Source organism: Chelonia mydas, chromosome 2 (assembly GCF_015237465.2).
Source record: "Chelonia mydas isolate rCheMyd1 chromosome 2, rCheMyd1.pri.v2, whole genome shotgun sequence".
Taxonomy (NCBI): Eukaryota; Metazoa; Chordata; order Testudines; family Cheloniidae; genus Chelonia; species Chelonia mydas.
The window spans coordinates 215,112,591-215,133,272 of record NC_057850.1 but is presented as its reverse complement, the minus strand read 5'-3'; the positions used below and the strand labels follow the sequence as shown (position 1 = coordinate 215,133,272).

At 39.2% G+C, this 20,682-nt stretch overlaps 1 protein-coding gene and 1 long non-coding RNA gene across 16 annotated transcripts in view; one reads left to right on the top strand and one right to left on the bottom strand.

Moving 5' to 3' along the window:
* Positions 1-2,691: 2,691 nt before the first annotated feature.
* SGCE (sarcoglycan epsilon) overlaps positions 2,692-20,682 on the bottom strand; it is a 66,022-nt gene continuing 48,031 nt past the window's right edge. For 9 of the 15 annotated variants that reach the window (XM_043541179.1, XM_037890659.2, XM_037890657.2 and 6 more), the window contains 3 exons: positions 11,259-11,302; positions 10,445-10,479; positions 2,692-2,995 (listed from right to left, as the gene is read on the bottom strand). In XM_043541179.1, the coding sequence (XP_043397114.1) occupies positions 2,945-2,995; positions 10,445-10,479; positions 11,259-11,302 (130 nt within the window). In that variant the 3' untranslated portion in view covers positions 2,692-2,944. The remainder of the gene's footprint in view (positions 2,996-10,444; positions 10,480-11,258; positions 11,303-20,682) is intronic. The other 6 variants (XM_043541180.1, XM_043541177.1, XM_043541182.1 and 3 more) reach the window with 1 other exon arrangement.
* Positions 13,314-20,682, top strand: part of LOC122464729 — a 38,402-nt gene continuing 31,033 nt past the window's right edge. The window contains exon 1 of the long non-coding RNA XR_006289040.1: positions 13,314-14,370. This is a non-coding gene — a long non-coding RNA (uncharacterized LOC122464729). The remainder of the gene's footprint in view (positions 14,371-20,682) is intronic.

Genomic DNA, 20,682 nt, shown 5'->3' with positions numbered 1-20,682 from the left:
TCTCAGGTAGGGAGGCAGCTGGCTCCTGCCTCTTCACCAGTCAGCCCCAAACTCAGCCAGGTTCTTTCCTGTTCTCCCCGCTCCAGGCCTGGAATTGGCTGCAGGTATACCGGGGCAGTGCTAGCTGGGCACAAAGGTTCTCTTTAATCCCTGGTGTGCTGGCAGGCAGTTTCTCTGCTTCATCACATGATTCTTAATCATTTATTTCCCAAGTATTAGTAGTTGAAATATTATTGATGCTTGTGGATGTGGCATTTGGTCATCTTGTTCTACATAGCAGTGGTTCTCAATCAGGGGTACATGTACCGCTAAGCATACGCAGAGGTCTTCCCAGGGGTACAGCAACTCACCTAGATCAGTGGTTTTTAACCAGAGTTCTGTGGCCCCCTGGAGGACTGTGAGCAGGTTTTAGGGGGTCCTCCAAGCAGGGCCAGCGTTAGACTAGCTGGGGCCCCGGGCAGAAAACCGAAGACCCCCTGCATTGGGCTGAAGCCCGTGGCCCTGAGCCCTGCCACCTGGGGCTGAAACCAAAGCCTGAGCAACTTAGCTTTGTGGGGGCCCCTGTGGCATGGGGCCCCAGGCAATTGCCCTGCTTGCTACCTGCTAACTTTGGCCCTCGCTTTTATATGCAGAAAACCAGTTGTGGCACAGGTGGGCGGTGGAGTTTTTATATCATGTTGGAGGGACCTCAGAAAGAAAAAAGTTGAGAACCCCTGATCTAGATATTTGCCTATTTTTTTTTTTACAACAGGCTACATAAAAAGCACTAGCAAAGTCAGTACAAACTAAAATTTCATACAGACAATGACTTGTTATACTGCTCTATATACTGTACACTGAAATGGAAGTACAATATTTATATTCCAATTGATTTATTTTATAATTATATGGTAAAAATAAGAAAGTAAGCAATTTGTCAGTAATAGTGTGCTGTGACACTTGTATCTTTTTGTCTGATTTTGTAAGCAAGTAGTTTTTAAGTGAGGTGAAAGTTCGGAGTATGCAAGACAAATCAGACTCCCAAAAGGGGTACAATAGTCTGGAAAGGTTGAGAGCCACTGCTTTAGAGAACACACTTCTATTGTAAGGAAAAGACTCTTGCTGCCATCCGGAGCTCACCAGTTTGAGTTTGCAGGCCTTGTTACAACTTTCTCACAAATCGGTAGATGCCATTAATACACTGGGTTTTGGATATGTCACACCAGCTCAGGAGGCTATTTAAAATTTGTACTTATAGACTAAAGAAATACAGATGCTCAGAATCCAAGAGACATTGGCCATCAGATGATAGTAGTTTTAAAGCATGTACAGTTTTGTACCTCAAGTTCAAAGTGTCCTATTAAAGTTGAAATGCTAGCCTTAACTAGTGTAACAGCAAAACAAAAATACAGATCCTGGAAAAACAAAGCACAAATATGAGTTAAAAGCAGAATATCAGCGCCAGTGTCATGATCCTGCCAATTCAATGGGGATCCACTACGATGACCCCTTTGCCAGATGACTGCAGGAGTTCTGAAGGTTTGTGTCAACCATATTTGAATGGAGATTATAGAAATGTCATAGAAATTAATAAAATATTCAGGAAAATGTTACCTAGGAGATTAGGAAGATATTCTGATAAATATATATTTATATGCACGGAGACATAAATTTACATCCTTTTAACAAAGCCACAGATTTTTAAAAGTACCTTGTTGCATGGATGAATGCCTCTAAGTCATTACATTTTACCAGGTAAAGCAAATAAGTATTAGAGAGAAATACTAATTACCAGAAATATTATTTGAGAAACTGAGTTACTCTGAGTTGTATTGTGTACTGGTATTCTGTCAATTTTAAGATTTTTTTTAAAAAATTATTTTTAAAAGACTGCACACTGAATATATAATACAGCCATTTAGGCCTTGAACTACATTGTTACATTAGAAAATACATCACCAAAATGATCAATTTGTGTTAAAAAACATACATACCTACAAGAGAAAAATACTTAAATTTTGGCACAACATGGACTAAACATTGTTTGTTTAAAGAAATGGATTTCTGCGTGCTGTGATCTGTTATCTATGTTCTTCTGAAATGCATGGATTAGTGGATGCCAGATTGTTGAATACTTTTGTCCTGCAAAGCCTGTGTACGGACAAACTTGACAATGATAACAAAGTATTGTGGAGTAGTGGAAACCAATTTTTCAACATTTTTAGCCCCTTTAAAAACAGTTATCTAGGTTTTTATAATCGTGCTTTTCACTAGAGTATCTGAGTGTCTAAATAAAAATGCTACTTTTACATTTAATAAAGCCTCAATATATCCCACAAACTTCAGTACTGCTCAAGTAGGAAAGTGAGAAGGAATAATGCATTACATGTGGGAGGTGCTTTAGAAATGTCAGAAATTATTATATTTCAGATTCGCAAAGATGTGATGCTGGTAAGGCAAGTGTGCCATCCTACCAACAAAATGTCAGCGCATCTTCCCCAAATGGTAATGCTACAGACCTTCTGGCTTAGCAGAGATCCATAATTTTTGAGCTAATTTTTCCACTATTTCCTAGATTGATTCCCTCTAAATCAAACATTTAAACAAATATTTCTATAGAAATGAGTCTAAAAATCTTTGAATCTGGCTGTTACTTTGAAAGAACTCACTTTTTCCTTAGAATTCTCAGTTGATCATAAAAACAGTGCGACGTTTGATATTTATTAATATGTTTATTTTAAAGATAGTTTTCTTAATGTAACAAATATAAAAAGTTATCAGTGTTTTACAAATTGTCAAAAATGTCCAAGGTACAAAAAAGATACGATACACTGGTTAAATGGGAATGATTGTACAATCTGGCACTGAAGAACTTAATACTGTAGGCATGCACACTGTACTCCAGAAAAGCGCATGCATTATTTGCACAAATAAGGAAATAAGACATGATTACTGCATTATCTGATTACAAATTCATTGCTTCTGTCAATTTTCTTTCTTCAGGGATACCATTTACCTGTAAATAAATAAGAATGTATATAATCCATTAATGGTTACAGCTCATTTTAGAATACAGAACTATATTTTCACCATTATAAATAGGAATTACATATCCTTTCCCTACGCCTCCAGAACTCAAAGTATGCATTAGAACTGTCAGCAACTCAAGTCCATGGCCACCCAACTGTCCACGTTTGATGTAATGTATGCCAACTTCACACTTTTTTTTTCAGATTCTTCCAAACCCGAATCCAAATTCAAACATGTTTCCCTGTTTAGAATTCCTGTATTTAGACAAGCCTGAATAACTTTTAGCTTGTTTGGAGTAAGCAAGTATGGTAGATGTGAATAACAACACGCTTTTGATGTAAGGACGATCACACTATCTGAAATCCACGGAGAGTAATTTAATCCACTCACTTTGAAGATACTTTCCATCTCCTAGACCGGGGTGGCCAACCTGTGGCTCCAGAGCCACATGCTGCTCTTCAGAAGTTAATATGCGGCTCCTTGTATAGGCACCGACACTGGGGCTGGAGCTACAGGCGCCAACTTTCCAATGTGCCTGGGGTGCTCACTGCTCAAGCCCTGCCCCCACTCCACCCCTTCCCATGCCCTCCCTGAGCCCATGCCCTTGCTCCACCTCCTCCGCCCCCCCGCCCCCCGAGCCTCCTGCACATCACGAAACAGCTGATCGGGAGGTGCGGGGAGGGAATGGGAGCCGCTGATCGGCAGGGCTGCCGTCTGGCAGGAGGCACAGGGTTGGGGGGGGAGCTGATGGGGAACTACTGACATATTACTGTGGCTCTTTGGCAATGTACATTGGTAAATTCTGGCTCCTTCTCAGCCTCAGGTTGGCCACCCCTGTCCTAGACCAAAGAATTTTTGGGTAGAGGGGTAGGGAAGAATCAATGTGACTGGGAATCTATCCCTCTAGAATCATAGAATCATAGGAGTAGAAGGGACCTCGAGACATCATCTAGTTCAGTCCCCTGCATTCATGGCAAGACTAAGTATCTAGACCATCCCTGACAGGTGTTTGTCTAACCTGCTTTTAAAAATCTCCAATGATGGAAATTCCACAACCTCCCTAGGCAATTTATTCCAGTGCTTACCCACCCTGACAAAAAGTTTTTCCTAATGTCTAACCTAAACCTTCCTTGCTGCAATTTAAGCCCATTGCTTTTTGTCCTATCCTCAGAGGTTAAGAATAACAATTTTTCTCCCTCCTTCTTGTAATAACCTTTTATGTACTTAAACTATTATCATGTCCCCTTTCAGTCTTCTCTTTTCCAGACTAAACAAACCCAATTTTTTTCAATCATCCCTCATGCTTTCTAGACCTTTAATAATTTTTGTTGCTCTTCTCTGGACTTTCTCCAATTTGTCCACATCTTTCCTGAAATGTGGCACCCAGAACTGGACACAATACTCCAATTGAGGCCTAATCAGTGCGGAGTAGAGCGGAAGAATTACTTCTCATGTCTTGCTTACTTTTCCTGCTAATACGTCCCAGAATGATGATCGCTTTTTTTGCAACAGTGTTACACTGTTGACTCATATTTAGCTTGTGGTCTACTATGACCCCCAGTACTCCCTTTTCCGCAGTACTCTTTCCTAGACAGTCATGTCCCATTTTGTATGTGTGCAACTGATTGTTCCTTCCTAACTGGACTACTTTGCATTTGTCCTTATTGAATTTCATCCTATTTACTTCAGACCATTTCTCCAGTTTGTCCAGATCATTTTGAATTATAATCCTATCCTCCAAAGCACTTGCAACCCCTCCCAGCTTGGTATCATCCGCAAACTTTATAAGTGTACTCTCTATGCCATTATCTAAATCATTGATGAAGATATTGAACAGAACCGGACCCAGAACTGATCCCTCCGGAACTCCACTTGTTATGCCGTTCCAGCATGACTGTGAACTACTCTCTGGGAACGGTTTTCCAACCAGTTCTTTGTTACTAAAGAACTAATAGAGACCTGACTAGAGGAGAGTGTACAACTCAAATTGGGAATTCCTGCATATCTTTATTTTTAAGACAATTTCTGTATTACAAGAATATCTGATAATTTTGTTAAACCAACAGCCCAAGGTAGGTAGCATGGATTTTGCCAGCTGGCTAAGGAATAAAAGGGAATAGTTAACAGGGGATGTACTTCTTCATCTGGTAATTTATTTGCAATTCCCAGCAGTGCAACACATATATTAGCTGAGTGTTTTGACTTACTACGTTTTGGTTTAATTACGGCTGTCGATTAATCACAGTTAACTCACGCGATTAACTCAAAAAAATTAATCACAATTAAAAAAATTAAACTCACTCATTTTAATCACACTGTTAAACAAGAGAATACCAATTGAAATTTAATAAATATTTTGGATGTTTTTCTACATTTTCAAATATATTGATTTCATTTACAACACAGAATACGACGTGCACAGTGCTCACTTTATTTTTATTATAAATATTTGCACTGTAAAAATGATAAAAGTAGTATTTTTCAATTCACCTCATGCAAGTACTGTAGTGCAGTCTCTTTATTGTGAAAGTGCAACTTACAAATGCAGATTTTTTTTGTTCCATTACTGCACTCAAAAACAAAACAATGTAAAACTTCAAAGCCTACAAGTTCACTCAGTCCTACTTCTTGTTCAGCCAATCAATAAGACAAACAAGTTTGTTTACATTGACAGGAGGTAATGCTGCCCGCTTCTTATTCACAGTGTCACCTGAAAGTGAGAAAAGGCTTTCGCATGGCACTTCTGTAGCTGACATTGCAAGGTATTTATATGCCAGATATGCTAAACATTCGTATGCCCCTTCATGCTTTGGCCACCATTCTGGAGGGCATGCTTCCATGCTGATGACGCTCATTAAATAAATCATTCATTAATTAGATTTGTGACTGAACTCCTTGGGGGAACTCCTATGTTTCCTGCTATGTGTTTTACCTGCATTCTGTCATATATTTCATGTTATAGCAGTTTCATATGATGACTCAGCATGTTGTTCATTTTAAGAACACACTCATTGCAGATTTGACAAAATGCAAAGAAGATACTAACGTGAGATTTCTAAAGATATCTGGAGCACTTGATCCAAGGTTTAAGAATTTGAAGTGCCTTCCAAAATCTGAGAGGGACGAGGTGTGGAGCATGCTTTCAGAAGTCTTATAAAGAGCAACACTCCAATGCAGAAATTACAGAACCCGAACCACCAAAAAAGAAAATCAACTTTCTGCTGGTGGCATCTGACTCGGATGATGAAAATGAACATAAGTCAGTCTGCATTACTTTGGATCGTTATTGAGCAGACTCCATCATCAGCATGTACGCATGTCCTCTGGAATGGTGGTTGAAGCATGAAGGGCCATATGAATCTTTAGCGCATCTGGCACATAAATATCTTGCAACGCCGGCTAAAACAGTGCCATGAGAATGCCTCTTCTCATTTTCAGGTGATACTGTAAACAAGAAGTGGGCAGCATTGTCTCCTAAACATATAAACAAAATTGTTTGTCTGAGCAATTGGCTGAACAAGAAGTAGGACTGAGTAGACTTGCAGGCTCTAAAGTTTGACATTATTTGTATTTTTGAATGAAGTTATTTTTTGTGCATAATTCTACATTTGTAAGGTCAACTTTCATGTCAAAGAAATTGCACTACAGTACTTGTATTAAGTGAATTTAAAAATACTATTTTTACAGTGCAAATATTTATAATAAAAAATAAATATAAAGTGAGCACTGTACACTTTGTATTCTGTGTTGAAATTGAATTCAATATATTTGAAAATGTGGAAAACATCCACAAATATTTAAATAAATGGTATTCTATTATTGTTTAACAGTGTGATTAATAGCGATTAATATTTTAATCACTTGACAGCCCTAGTTTTTATCTCTCCCCAATTGTTTTTATCTTGGCACAATTCCACCCTCTGTTGAAAGTACAACATCAGTGTTGGCAAATATTAGTCTAGTTGTCATACTTTCAGAAGTCCTCATGAGGTAACACATACAGTGGAAAATTTGTTTAGTGGGTATTCAAACAGTTAGTGAAAAAGGACAGTTACTAGCCATATTCTCTCCTCCCTCTCATTAAATACTAATTAGTGGTGTCTACGGGGCCTCTTAAAATCAAGTGCTCAGTTATTTATATTTTGTTGAACAGTTACAATATTATTTATATTTTTGATAGAAATTCAATTTCTTAACTCTTCAAATCAAAAAGGGAAACTATTTCTGTAACTTTCCTGACCTGTAAATGTTTTGTATGTGTAAAAATTCCATTTGAAAATAGTGGAATATAGTTACGCTAATTTGATAATGACACTGGGTAAAATGTCCAAGTTCCTACGTCCTAGTCAAAGTCAACGACATACTAAAAATCCATTCTTCTGCTAATGCAGGTGATAGATTTCCAGTTAGAAGACATCTTGCAACTGCCATGTGCCATAATGTCAGGGAAGGACTTGCATTACATCACGGGGTGCAACTTTTCCCTGTACAACCAGACCATAGAAGAAGGTTCAATTGTCATCCAATAAAATGAGTGGAAAGGGAAAGAAAGGGACTGACCAATGCAAGAGAAGGGGTTGTTTTCTCCATCACTATGAGCTTGACCCAAAGGGTGCTTGAACTGGAGATGAAAAAAGTGATATATGCACTAACTCACCCACGTGCAGTGAAAAGTGATGCTGAGTGCTGCCTGTCCCAGCCTATAGAGCAGGGGTGGGCAAAGTATGGGCCCATGGGCCCCATCTGGACCTCAGCTTCCACCTGGGAGTGTGGTCCGGGGCTTGTTCCACTTCGCATGGCACCCAGAAAGCAGCTGGAATGACCTTCCCTCCGGCTCCTATGTAGTACACGGAGGCATGGCCAGGCGGACAGGGCAGCATGCAATGCCGCCTGGCTGCACCTCAGAGCCGGAGGGGGGGGCATGCTTCTGGGAGCTGCTTGCAGTAAGCGGCTGGAGCCTGCCCCCCTGCCCTCCCCATTCCGCTCTCCCCTGCCACAGCCCTGATCTCCCTCCCTCCAAACCAGTCGATCCCAGAGCCCCTTCTTGTACCCAGAGCCCACGCCCCCAGCCAGAACCATCCTGCTCCCCCCACACCTCAACCCGGAGCCCCCTCCTGAACCCTGAACTCCTTCTGGCCGCACCCAAGAGCCTGCACCCCCAGCCAGAGCCCACACTCCTACCCCCAATTTTGTGAGCATTCATGGCTCGCCATACAATTTCCATACCCCGATGTGGCCCTCGGGCCAAAAAGTTTGCCCACCCTTGCTAGGGAGGAAAGTAACCACAGTTGTAGAGGTGTACCTATCTTGTAGGTAGCATTGTGTTGAGTGTATATATAACAATTAATGTACACACCATGGACAAGGATTTGATTTTACTCATCCTGTGCAAATTCTTTGTGGCCTTACTAATCGCAAACCCTCTCACCCCATATTTAAAAAAAAGGTGGGGGGGGCAATATATTCCTGGAAAAAGTATTCATGAGTAATGCAAAATACACCAATAATTATGTATTAGTTATATTATGGGGGTGCCCAGAAGCCCCAATTGGATTGTGGTGCTAGGTGCTGGACAAACACAGATGGACAGGGTCCCCGTCAATGTTCCCTTTAAGCTGCGCATCTGTGCAGCAACCTGGTACTTAACACGCTCTCACATGGCTGAGAGAGCAGCCAAAACTCAGGACCTCAACCTGGCAGAACCCATAGCAGCTTCTTGTGGTGCCAGGGGCCAGCAGGAGTAGGAAGAGAAGCAGTGGTGAGCAGAGCCTCTGACAGGAGCATGGCTGGCACCTGGGTCCCACTCTGCCCTCTAGCTGAAACTCTCAGCAGCTCCTCTCAATGCTGCAGGAAGCCGTGTGCTGGCAGGGAGGGATAAGGAGTGTGGCATAGGCCAAGGGTGGGGATCAGGGAGTGTGGCATAGGCCAAGGGTGCTGTTTAGGAAGGGTGGGGATGGGAAACCTGTTCATGGTCCTGTCCTGGGGCACAGAGGTTGGTCCCTACCAGTACTGAAATGAGTCCCTGGCAGCCTGGCCTGGTAGGGAGCTGTGGTGTGCTGGGGGGGGGGGGGGTTGGGGGGGGAGGAGGAAAGGCTGTGTCACTGCTGCTGAGGTAGGGGTGTGTGTTTCATGTGCACTGAGCTATGATGGCAATTCCCTCCCAAGGTCCCTGCAAGTGTGGCAAGGGACGGGGATTAGAGAAGAAAAGACCCTAAATCCCTTTCTCCAAAGTAGCCGCAAGCTAGCAAGGAGGGGTAAAAAGCAGGGTAGGGGAGGCCGGGGCGCTCTCAAAGTCTGATTCTCCTGGGAGCCGGTGAGTGTAGGGACTCCTGTTTTCCTGGGTTTCTTTGTGTGGTTTTTAACTGCCAAACTCTTGGAAGCTATAGGAAAACGTGTAGCTAGCCTGATGTGGCTATTTCCCTAAAAGAGACATGATGGAACACACCAGAACATCTGGCCCAAATAGACAGTCATGTGAGAGCTAACTTTGGGAATGTCAGAACAAGCACTTCTTATTTGAGAGAAAGGGAAGGAAGGGACGTATAATATCTGGTCAACAACCTCGAACATGAATTGCAAAATGAAACATCTTTCTGATCAGATAAGGTAGGGGACATGATGGCAGATTTCATTCCCATTGTAATGTCCTCTTCTGCTGCTGATCCTCTTTTGTTTCCACTCAAATGAGCAAAGACTGGGATTTTCACCATCATTCCCATTTACTAACAATTTACTAATATTTCACAGGAATTTTACCCCCAATTGCTAGAGATCTAAATTATGGGGCAGAAGTTGCCAAGTAGAGTGAGGAGTGCTATCAGCTTCTAGGTGCAGAGGACATGGATGCTTCAGGTAGTCCAATTACTCCTTGAACACTGACCTCCACAGTGAGAATAGCAACTTCAGTAACTATTTCTATTCCTTCTATTTGCCAGCACATCCATAGTTCCAAATCAGTTTCTGGAAAGAATATCTGCCGCTAAGTTTCCATGAAATAGCAACACTGTATAGTTGCTAGTAACATAAATATTGAACAAAAGGGGACACATCATTTTCAAATGCTCTCAAAAAGAACAGTAAAAGCTGTGCAAGTTTCTTCTGTCTAGAACCAGGCACTTCAATCTGACCTTGTCTAAAACTTGGTTTCTTTTGAGTGGAAACTAATTTTTGTTGGTTTTTTTAAAAGGCTGAATTGTGTGGTGTTCTTACAACTGACCAAAACACACTTTTCTCTGTGGGATGAACTTCACTAAATTTAAACCCTAAGTCTCAGGACAGAGAACCACTGTGCCACCTACCACTTTCTTAAAATTATCTGAAAACACAAGTAAAGCCATGTAATGATATTGTGCAGAATTATCAAATTTTATACATGTGTTTTTAATTCTTAGATAACTAAAAAACACAAGGGCATAAACATCTATTATATACTTGCCTCAAATCTTTGAAATGTTGTCATACGAAATTCTCCTTTAATCCCCGAAAGCAGTAATGAAGAAGAAGAATTTTGAATGAAAACACCAAACAAGGGTTTCTTACATATAAGACAAACCTTTGTCTAAGAGGTGCACACACATTATGATACGTATAACTCTTGTTTCCGTTGTTGTGGATACTTTCCCTCCCAAGAGCAATCTCAGAGTTGGTTGTCCCTAGCATACACTCTGAACAACCCACCCATTTTGGCCACTGTATTTTCCTAGTATGATTCTTATCCTCTTTCCTACAAATGTAGATTTCTCTCTCAAATCAGAGATGCTAACCGAAGATAAGCAGCTGATGCCACGCATTTTTGCGCTCTAGACAGATGGAGTTCATTCACGAAGGCCAATGGAAATCTACACCATGGATTTAATTGTTCTGCCCAGAAATTCCCCAATCTCCATTGTTTATATCTAGTAAAAGCAAGACAAAAGTGCTGTTTTATCACTCACTGTTCTTGACAGTAGCAAGATGAAATTAGATGTGGCTAGCTGTTGGGGTGAGAGGCTAGTCTATGTAAGAAGATCTCTGTTTTAACTTCACTGGATCTGTGTTACTAGTCCCACTTGCACTGTAACCTTTCTGCCTCCTCTCAAGCTGTCCCCTGCCAAATGTTTCCAGTGATTTCTCCATGAAAACTGGAACTATAATTTCGCAACATCTTATAACATTTCAAAATTGTTTCCACACGCCAAAGGTTGAGTAAGTATTGGGTGCTCAGTGCTGCCCATTATCACCTGAACTTTCAGCATTTTTTTTGTACTGACCTGCAGTCTGCTGCTGTGGAATCTGAGTCTGATGTGGCAGGATCCTAAAAATAATAATTTAACATCTTTAAAACATCTGTATATTATGTACAGTGCACATCTATGAATACAGTCATGGTATTTAAACTGTATATGCATCATTCTTCTATGAGGCAATAACCTAGTTTTCTCCAGGTGGATAAACCAAGTGGCCAAAAGGCTAAGCAGTTCAACATGAGCAAAGAACTAGATTATTGCTAAAGCACAGTAGTATGATTCTCATTATGTTACCCATGTTTAAATAATAAATAATTTACTAAGTGAAAAATGTAGCACAACAGAAGGAAGGTGAAGCAAGCTGAATTCTAAAAATGTAGACACTTGAAATACAGAAATGTAAAGATAGACCAGTGTAACTATAAAGGTAAATTTCTTATTTTGGAAGAAAAGAGAAACACTTTCTGGCCTTTTTTTTTTTTAAAGTGGCTATTTGAGGAGATTTTGAATGTTAGAAGTAGGGCTGTCAATTAATCACAGTTAACTCACGCAATTAACTCAAAAAATTAATCGCAGTTTTAATTGCACTGTTAAGCAACAGAAAACCAAGTGAAATTTATTAAATATTTTTGGATGTTTTTCTACATTTTCAAATATATTGATTTCAATTACAACACAGAATACAAAGTGTACAGTGCTTACTTTATATTATTAGTTTTGATTATTAATATGTGCACTCTAAAGATGATAAAAAAAAGAAATAGTATTTTTCAATTCACCTCATACAAGTGCTATAGTGCAATCTCTTTATCGTGAAAGTGTAACTTACAAAGTAGATTTTTTTTGTTCCATAACTGCACTCAAAAACTAACTAATGTAATACTTTAGAGCCAACAAGTCCACTCAGTCCTCCTTCTTGTTCAGCGAATCGCGAAGACAAACAAGTTTGTTTACATTTACGGGAGATAATACTGCCTGCTTGTTTACATTTACGGGAGATAATACTGCCTGCTTATTATTTACAGTGTCACCTGTAAGTGAGAACAGGCATTCACACTTTTGTAGCCAGCATTACAATGTATTTACATGCCAGATATGCTAAACATTCATATGCCCCTTCATGCTTTGGCCACCATTCCAAGGACATGCTTCCATGTTGAAGATGCTCGTTAAAAAAAATGCATTAATTAAATTTGTGACTGAACTCTTGGGGGGAGAACTGTATGTCTCCTGCTCTATTCTACCCGCATTCCACCATATATTTCATGTTACAGAAGTCTCGAATAGTGACCCAGCACATATTGTTCATTTTAAGAACACTTTCACTGCAGATTTGACAAAATGCAAAGAAGATACTAATGTGAGATTTCTAAAGATAGAGACAGCATCTAACCCAAGGTTTAAGAAACTGAAGTGCCTTCCAAAATCTGAGAGGGACTACATGTGGAACATGCTTTCAGAAGTCTTAAAAGAGCAACACTGATGTGAAAACTACAGAGCCTGAACCACCAAAAAAGAAAATCAATCTTCTGCTGGTGGCATCTGACTCAGATGATGAAAATGAACATGCGTCGGGCCGCACTGCTTTGGATTGTCATCGAGCAGAATGATGCATGTCCTCTGAAATGGTGGTTGAAGGATGAAAGGACATATGAATCTTTAGGGCATTTGGCACTTAAATATCTTGTGACACTGGCTACAACAGTGCCATGTGAACGTCTGTTCTCACTTTCAGGTGACACTGTAAACAAGAAGTGAGCAGCGTTATCTCCAGAAAACATACACACATTTGTTTCTCTGAGCAATTGGCTGAACAAGAAGTAGGACTGAGTGGACTGGCAGGCTCTAAAGTTTTACATTGTTTTATTTTTGAATGCAGGGGTTTTTTTTTTTACATAATTCTACATTTGTAAATTCAACTTTCATGATAAAGAGATTCCACTACGGCACTTGCAATATGGGAATTTAAAAATATTTCTTTTGTTTTTTAACAGTGCAAATATTTGTTATAAAAATAAATATAAACTGAGCACTGTACACGTTGTATTGTGTGTTGTAATTGGTAGAAAACATCCACAAATATTTAAATAAATGGTGTGGTATTATTAACAGCACGATTAATCATAATTCATTTTTTAATCACGATTAATTGCAATTAATTTTTTTAATCGCTTGACAGCCCTTGTTAGAAGTAATCTTAGCAGATGTGGATTAGTGGTCAGAGTGCAGGTGAGACAGTTAAAGCTGCATTTATTTATTTCATTTATAACTAAAAGGAGAAAAAAAGCATCTATCCTTGGCTCCAGGGTAACAAGAAATTTTGTTTTAGCTGTTTTGAAAAACATTGCAGCATCTTGATAGAGACCAGCAGAGAAAAACCTCAGAGGGGGTTTAAAAACACTGTTAAAATTCACTTCTCTCAATTTACATAGTTAAGGTGATGACAGTATCAGGACACTTTGATTTGCATAAAGCAGTAATTAGTTCTAAGATTTAGGCTCTAGATAAGTAGAAATTAATTATAGTGTAAAATTAGAGAATCCAACATGGCAGACAAAATGGCGGTGATGGGGATGACATAGTTTAAATTTAGAGAGTGGAAAATTCTCTAAACACAGGGGAAGGAGCTCTACCCAAGATGGCATCAGGGAGAGGTGTTCTACCCAAGATGTTCTCAGGGGGAGGAGCTATGTATCTAAAAATAGGTATGACATAATGGGGAGGTGCTAGAAAAGCTAGAAGCTGATTAGCTGAGATGAGCTGACCTTGAGAGAGCAACTAGTATATAAGGCCAACAGCTACCAGGCTGAAAGTGTGGGGTTTTGGGGGCTTGTGAAGATCAGAAGCCTCAAGCAGCAACCAGAACAGCAGAGGCTGAGACAACTGCAGCAGCATCTTAAGAAGATTCCGGAAAACAGTTACCCAAAAAAACAGCAGCAGAATTCTAAAGGTCACCATGGCAACGACTTTCATAGAAGCGCAATCAGCAGCAACTGCTTGCAGCAACAGCCAGCAACTGCCGCTACGCCTGCAGCAGCAGCAACCATCGTCTCCAGGTGCTGACACCATGATCTCCAGATACTGACAGAGCAGAAGGACCCCTGAGACGGGTCAGAGGGAATTAAGAAGATAGAGTGTAAGTCTGATTTTACCATTTTTTGTTCAAGGGTGTCTGGGTATGTCTGTCAATAAAGCTGGATGCCTGTGCTTCGGAATGAGATCTCCCCTACCCATCTTGCGACCAGCTGATCACCGCTCATGGTATGTTAAATGTTATATGATTAGATATTAAATGTTAGGTGTTAAGTGGTTAGTGTTAAGTCGTAATGTTAGTGTTAAGTAAACATTTTATTTTTAATCTGTGAATATGATAATGGTTTCTCAGATGTATATATAGAGGCCGCGTATACTACCTTGTATTAAGTACAGTATTAGATTTGAACACCAAGACTAAAGCCTTTGTATATGCGGGGTCTCTATATGCCTATTACATTGTAAATGCTACATAGTCTAAGTCTCCTGTGTATTTTATTTTGTTGCACTGCTTTATTGTATAATTCTTAAACGTAATTCTATTGCGTTTTATTAATGTCCTATGTATCTTTTCTTGCTTTAAACTCTCTGTATTTTTTTATTTCTGTTAAATAAATAAATCTTTTGTTTTTGAAGAATTTCTGCTTATGTGGGTCAATCCTTGAGCGGAAGACTGTATCCGTGCCCTTTCAGGGGTTAGCTAAAATAGCTTGCTCTGGGGAGCCCTCTGCAGGTTGTAGACAGGCCCCCAGTAACACCCTGGCAATTCCTTTAGGACGGGCCAGAACCTTGTTACCCGTTTGTTAAATTAGAAGCCCTATCATAGGCTAACATAACTGGTGGGCTTGTGCTCAAGGCGCAAAGAGCCCCATGCAAATTTGTAGGTAACATAATTGGCATCTAAAATTTAGGGTAACACCAGAGGCCCAGTCATGAAAACACCAATACACATGCTTAACTTTACTCACATGAATAATCCCACTAAAGTCAAAGCAACTATTCATCTGAGTAAAATTAAACAAGTGCATAAGCATTTGAAAGACCAAGGTCTAGGTGCATGAAGTTAGGCAGGGAAGTATCCTCTCATGGATATAGGCAACTCCTTAAAAATGGCTAACACAACATATGGGGCATAAATATACTTTCACCGCCCAACTTCAGTTGTTTTCAATGCACTAGAAGCATATATAAATGTGCTTACCTAATCAGTTCTAATTTCTGATTATACTAGTTAGAAAAGCAAATGGAATGATACAGATAGTGTTTATCAAAATATAGAACTAAATATGTTTTAATTTAACAACTTGCTACTTAATGTGCAGAAGAAGCTGCCCTTCAAAATACAGGAAAGGCCACATAAGCCTGGACAAACTATGCAAAGCCTAATTGGTCTGTTAATTGAGGTCTGTTGTAAGCAGCCACACTTTGTGCCAGGTAGGAGAGAAATGAGAACACCCAGTTTGTCAGCAGAAGCTAGGGTATGTCTAGCATAGGACATGCCATACATGTCTACAATTAATATTTTCAGTATACTAAATCAAATCCATATAATTTCTGCATGCCTAATTGTAAAACTACAAGACAAAAAACTTAGCTGGCAGAAACCATCTTACATACAAAATACAGTATTTTAAAAGTTTTTTTTTTTTTTTAACAGATGAGCTGTTTTCTGACTGACTATGTCAAAGAGCAAATAGGGATACAGTTTTCCAATTATGTTAGAGTAAGTTCACCCCACAAAATCCATCAGTCACTATAACATTTCCATCAGTCACTTAATATAATGGGAATAAACTGTTTTGGTAATAGAATACTGTGAAAGGATCAATGCTTTCTGCTTTAAAAATAAACACTGAGGCAAAGTCTTAGTTTCTCTTTAGCATTCATCTATCAGCAGGAGCCCTTATGCTGTGACAACATTGTATTCCAGACATACTCTCTTCTAGAAAATATGTTGTGTCCTTTCTTGAAGGAACTTCCCCTCACTGTAGTAAAAAGTAAGACAATATTCTCAATGTAACTACCAAGAATGTACATATTCAATTGATATTTATAATATACAATATTAAATTTTATGGAAAAACCACAGCAATCTTCACTCCGAAATATAGGACAGCATGACAATGTTACAACCTCCATCTTTGCTACATTCTTTATTTGTATCCAATTTTATGAATACATTTCAGATGTAAACTAAATTTTTACAAAGCATCCACATTGCTTGTTTTACTAATTTAGAGTAATTAAAAGTGTAGCTCTTGTTTCCACATATAACGCTTATGACAGAGATAGGGTGAAACCTCACTGAAGCTGATGGGTGTGAGAGACTCCCTTCATTCAGGATAAATGTAAGAAACAGTTAAGCTCCTTATTAAAGCAAAATAGCTGAACCAATAGGAGCCACCATCCAAAACACAGGCCACATATAAGGCAGTCAGAGAATCTGAGCTATGGATGGAGGTGTTTTGCTGCAGAATGAATGCAAACAAGTGCGGGGTGTGTGGCTGGGTATTGTTTGGTGAAGGTGTTTGTGTCTTAACACCAGAAGCAGCCGCAGAAGCACTGGGAGCATGGTCCTGAGAGAGAGAGAGCGCTTTTTGAGCAGGGTGCTGGCTGGAAAGGCAGGCCTGGAACTGTAAGCAAAGAAACTGCCTCCTGTTGTTTGGTTCCTACTGTGTTCAGGAAAATGGGATTTTGTGTGCATTTTTTGTAAATAAACAAGATTGCATCAAAGAAATATCTGATTCCATTATCAATGTCTCCACCAGATGCAAACAACCCACCAGACACTGAAAATGGGCTAGGTGCCTGGATCAAAAGAGATAACAATACATAATCTGGAAGAGGAACTAAAGAGCCTATCATCTTGACGATGATACTGACTTTGGTTCTGCTCCCATAATTCACTACATACAGGCATGCTGCTGCATCTGCAAAGAGCCCTCATTGAAGCCAGCAGGGATTCAAGAGGGCAGAGGAGTGAATTGCAGGATTGGCCCCTTAGTATTGTCACTAGTATTAATTTTATTACAACAACAACTAAAATATGCTAGTACAAATCTATAGGGAGAGAAAATCCTTGTAACAAGGAGCTAGATGCGGAGATGCGGAGATGTTGCTCAGTGAGATACGTCAAATTGTGAGGTGAACATCATGGAGACTGAGCGATACAAAGAAATCTAGAAAGGTCAGAAATGTGGTCACAAAGTAAGAATCAATTTGAAAAATTATTAACCGTCATGTGGGGCAGGTGATAACAGTTGTAAAAAAAAAAAGACAGTTTTAAATTTACTATTTGACTGCAAGGATAGCACAGCCTGATAATGGCCTCTTGCACTTTCACTTTTCCTCAGCATGTGTTTATATCTGGAACAAATGGGCTACAATTCTGATTGTGGGCTGTGAGCATTACCATAATATAAATAATAATATTCCCCAGAGACAAAAAGTGCTATGTCATGGAGCAGGGACATGACAGTCCCTCTTAGTAGACTCAATAATGTGAGGAATGGACAACCTTCAATTCCCATTCCATTGTGGAACTACACCTAAAATGTTCCACATTTTGTTTAGTTGTGTTTAGTTTTTGTTTAGTCTCAGTACCTCAATACCAACAGATAGATAAGTGGGAGGGATATCCAAGAAAATCAATAAGTGTAATTAGGGGGCTGCAGAGGCATTGAATAATGAGAAAAAAGGAAAGGAACTAAATAGACAGATGGGGGAATAACATTGCTGTCTAAAAATATTTGTAAGATCTGAACAAGGGAGAGTGGTTAGAGTAGTAAATGGGGATATAAGTAAAATAACTGAAGTAATAGCTAAATGGTAGGAAAAGTTATCAAACAGAGATGTGTGAGAATGTGGAATAAATGCCCAAGAAAGGTGCAGAATTCCCCATTACATGAGACAATTAGGGTCAGATTCTAGTAACCTTATTCAAATTGATTATACCTTATTTGGTGAGTAGTCACACCAAAATCAATTAGAGGAGTAAGCTACTACACAACTTGAATAAAGATATCACAATTTGGCCCATAAAGACTGATGAAAGCACTTTAAGAAACAACCTCCTCTTGGCAGGAAGATAGACTTGCTGGGCATACACATTCTTCTCATCTCCAGCATCTTCCTTATTAATGGCAGATTCTTTCTTGAATTGATTTTCCCCCACATAAAGATAAGATAAGCAGTTTCTTTGCCTTTGTTTATAATGCTCTCAGATTTGAAAATATAACATACCTTTCAAAAATTTATGCGGGGCAGCCCTAATTTTAAACTAGAAGCTTACTGAATGTTATGTATGCTGAAGAAATTAACTCCATCCTATTTTTCCCCCCCCCTGCATTAACAAATTTATTGTGTCCTTCACATTAGATTACTCCCCACATTTGGGCATTTGCAGGTTGTTACTGTATGTTCCCTACTAATTTTGTCCAATTCTCCATTACATCTTTATAACTGAAACAGAAGCCAATCAGTGAAGGTGAATTTGATGTTTAAGTCTATTAATCACAGCAAAAATCAAAAATTATTTATTTAAAAGCACAAATAGGAATGCTTCTTGCTCTTGGAAATGTCAACTAACGGCTTATGATGAGCCAGCAGAGGGTGCATGGGAAAATGTTTTTGTGAAACTTCAGCAGAAATGGCTATTTTTTGTTTTGTTTCCACTGACTTCAGAGGAAAAACAACTGAAAATGACTGCAAAGGGCTGGAGTAAGCATGTTTGAGCAGAGCAGAGGAAAGCAGAAAAACACTTTTCTAAACCAATTTATTTCATATTCTCTAATATATTTTTACACTGAGATATCTTTTAAAAGTACACGTTGAGACAAGACTGCAACAATGTTGCCTGAGTAACTCTGGAGAGAATTTTAATCCCTTCTGTTTAATCCACTATTATGATGTTGGTATCCAAAATATGTCTTAATATTTATACAGTGTAGATATGAAACAAGATGACAGTTCTTAACTAAATGTCACTTTAGTAATATGTGTACTATATGAAATATGAATCAGAGGTAGTCCTAAGCTGATACATATAATTCTTCTTTAAAATGAAAATGTTATACTCTAATGCAATGACAGTAAAGAGACACTGTTGAGATAAAAAGTAATACACGATTTTTTAAAAAGCTCCTTGTGTTACCAATTATAAGATTATTTTGTATTACCATTTTTGCTGTTTTATTTACTTTTTGTATTTCACTCAGTTTGGATAGTGAAACTTCAATTTCACTTTCTGGTTTTCCTGCATTAGGGCAATATTATTACTGAGATTTTCAACACTCAATGAAATTTGAAAGGTCAACAAAAGTAGTTCTAATGTAAACATTAATTTTTTTTGGAGAACTAGAGAAAAAATAGATTTTCTCTAATTATGGCAGTGTTCTATTTCTATTATGACAGTATTGCCAAGCATTTACAAATTATGAGTCAGGCCCCAAAGCAATCATGTTTTTTATAAAACAAAAAGAACTCAACATTTATTTAGCTACTGGGTTTTGTGCCATTAGGGTGTACTTAGATAATGTATTCAAGCTTCTCTTTGCAACCATAAGGCCTACACATTTTAAATAAAAACTAAAGCTGAGATGTTCACCTAACCACATACTTCCCACAGGTAGGGCTTTAAGAAACACACCATATTGCAAGAGTTGGCAACACTGATTATCATCCTACACAAAATATAATGGTAGAAATATTCTGACTGAGGATGCTGGAGGAGAGGTAAATATAGGTTAAGAAGGGGAATTGATGAGTGAAGTAGTGCTGATCAGGAATTTTTCAACAGACAGTGTCCTTTTTGCATAATCAAATTTTTGCCCCACAAAAAATTTCTGACAGAAAATTAAAATGACAGCTCAGTTTCACTTACAAGTGCCTTCCCAGCTTGTAGCCAGCAAACCTAATGATTCTGTTTTGGTTCTCTTGAAACATAATTTTTCTGGAACTCCCTTCCCGTTAAAATTTTTGTCCCAATTTGGGATGGGTTTCCCCCCCGAAAATGTGAGAATTTTCTGGCCAGCTCTAGAGTGAAGTGTCGACTGACTACTAAATGACTTAACTGCCAGCTTATTTCTTTGCTTTTTACAGTTTGTAGTGATGGAATATGCAGACTGGTCACCTTAAACCAAAGCTGACTGAACTTTTTGGTGGGGGTATTTCACAGCCCCATTTCCTGTGCTGAAACCTGCAGACTTGCCCTCACCTATGTCAACCTGTGCAAACCTGTTTCCACTGCCCCACTCCACAATATGCTCTCCCTCCTGTATTGCTGGTCCCCAGCATAGGGCTGCTCAAGGTGGAGGCCTGGAGAAGCAACATTGTGGAGGAGCAACTTGGAAGAAATTTATGTGCATAAATGAAGCTGTAGGGGGAGACTCAGGATGTGCATGTAAATGAGGATATG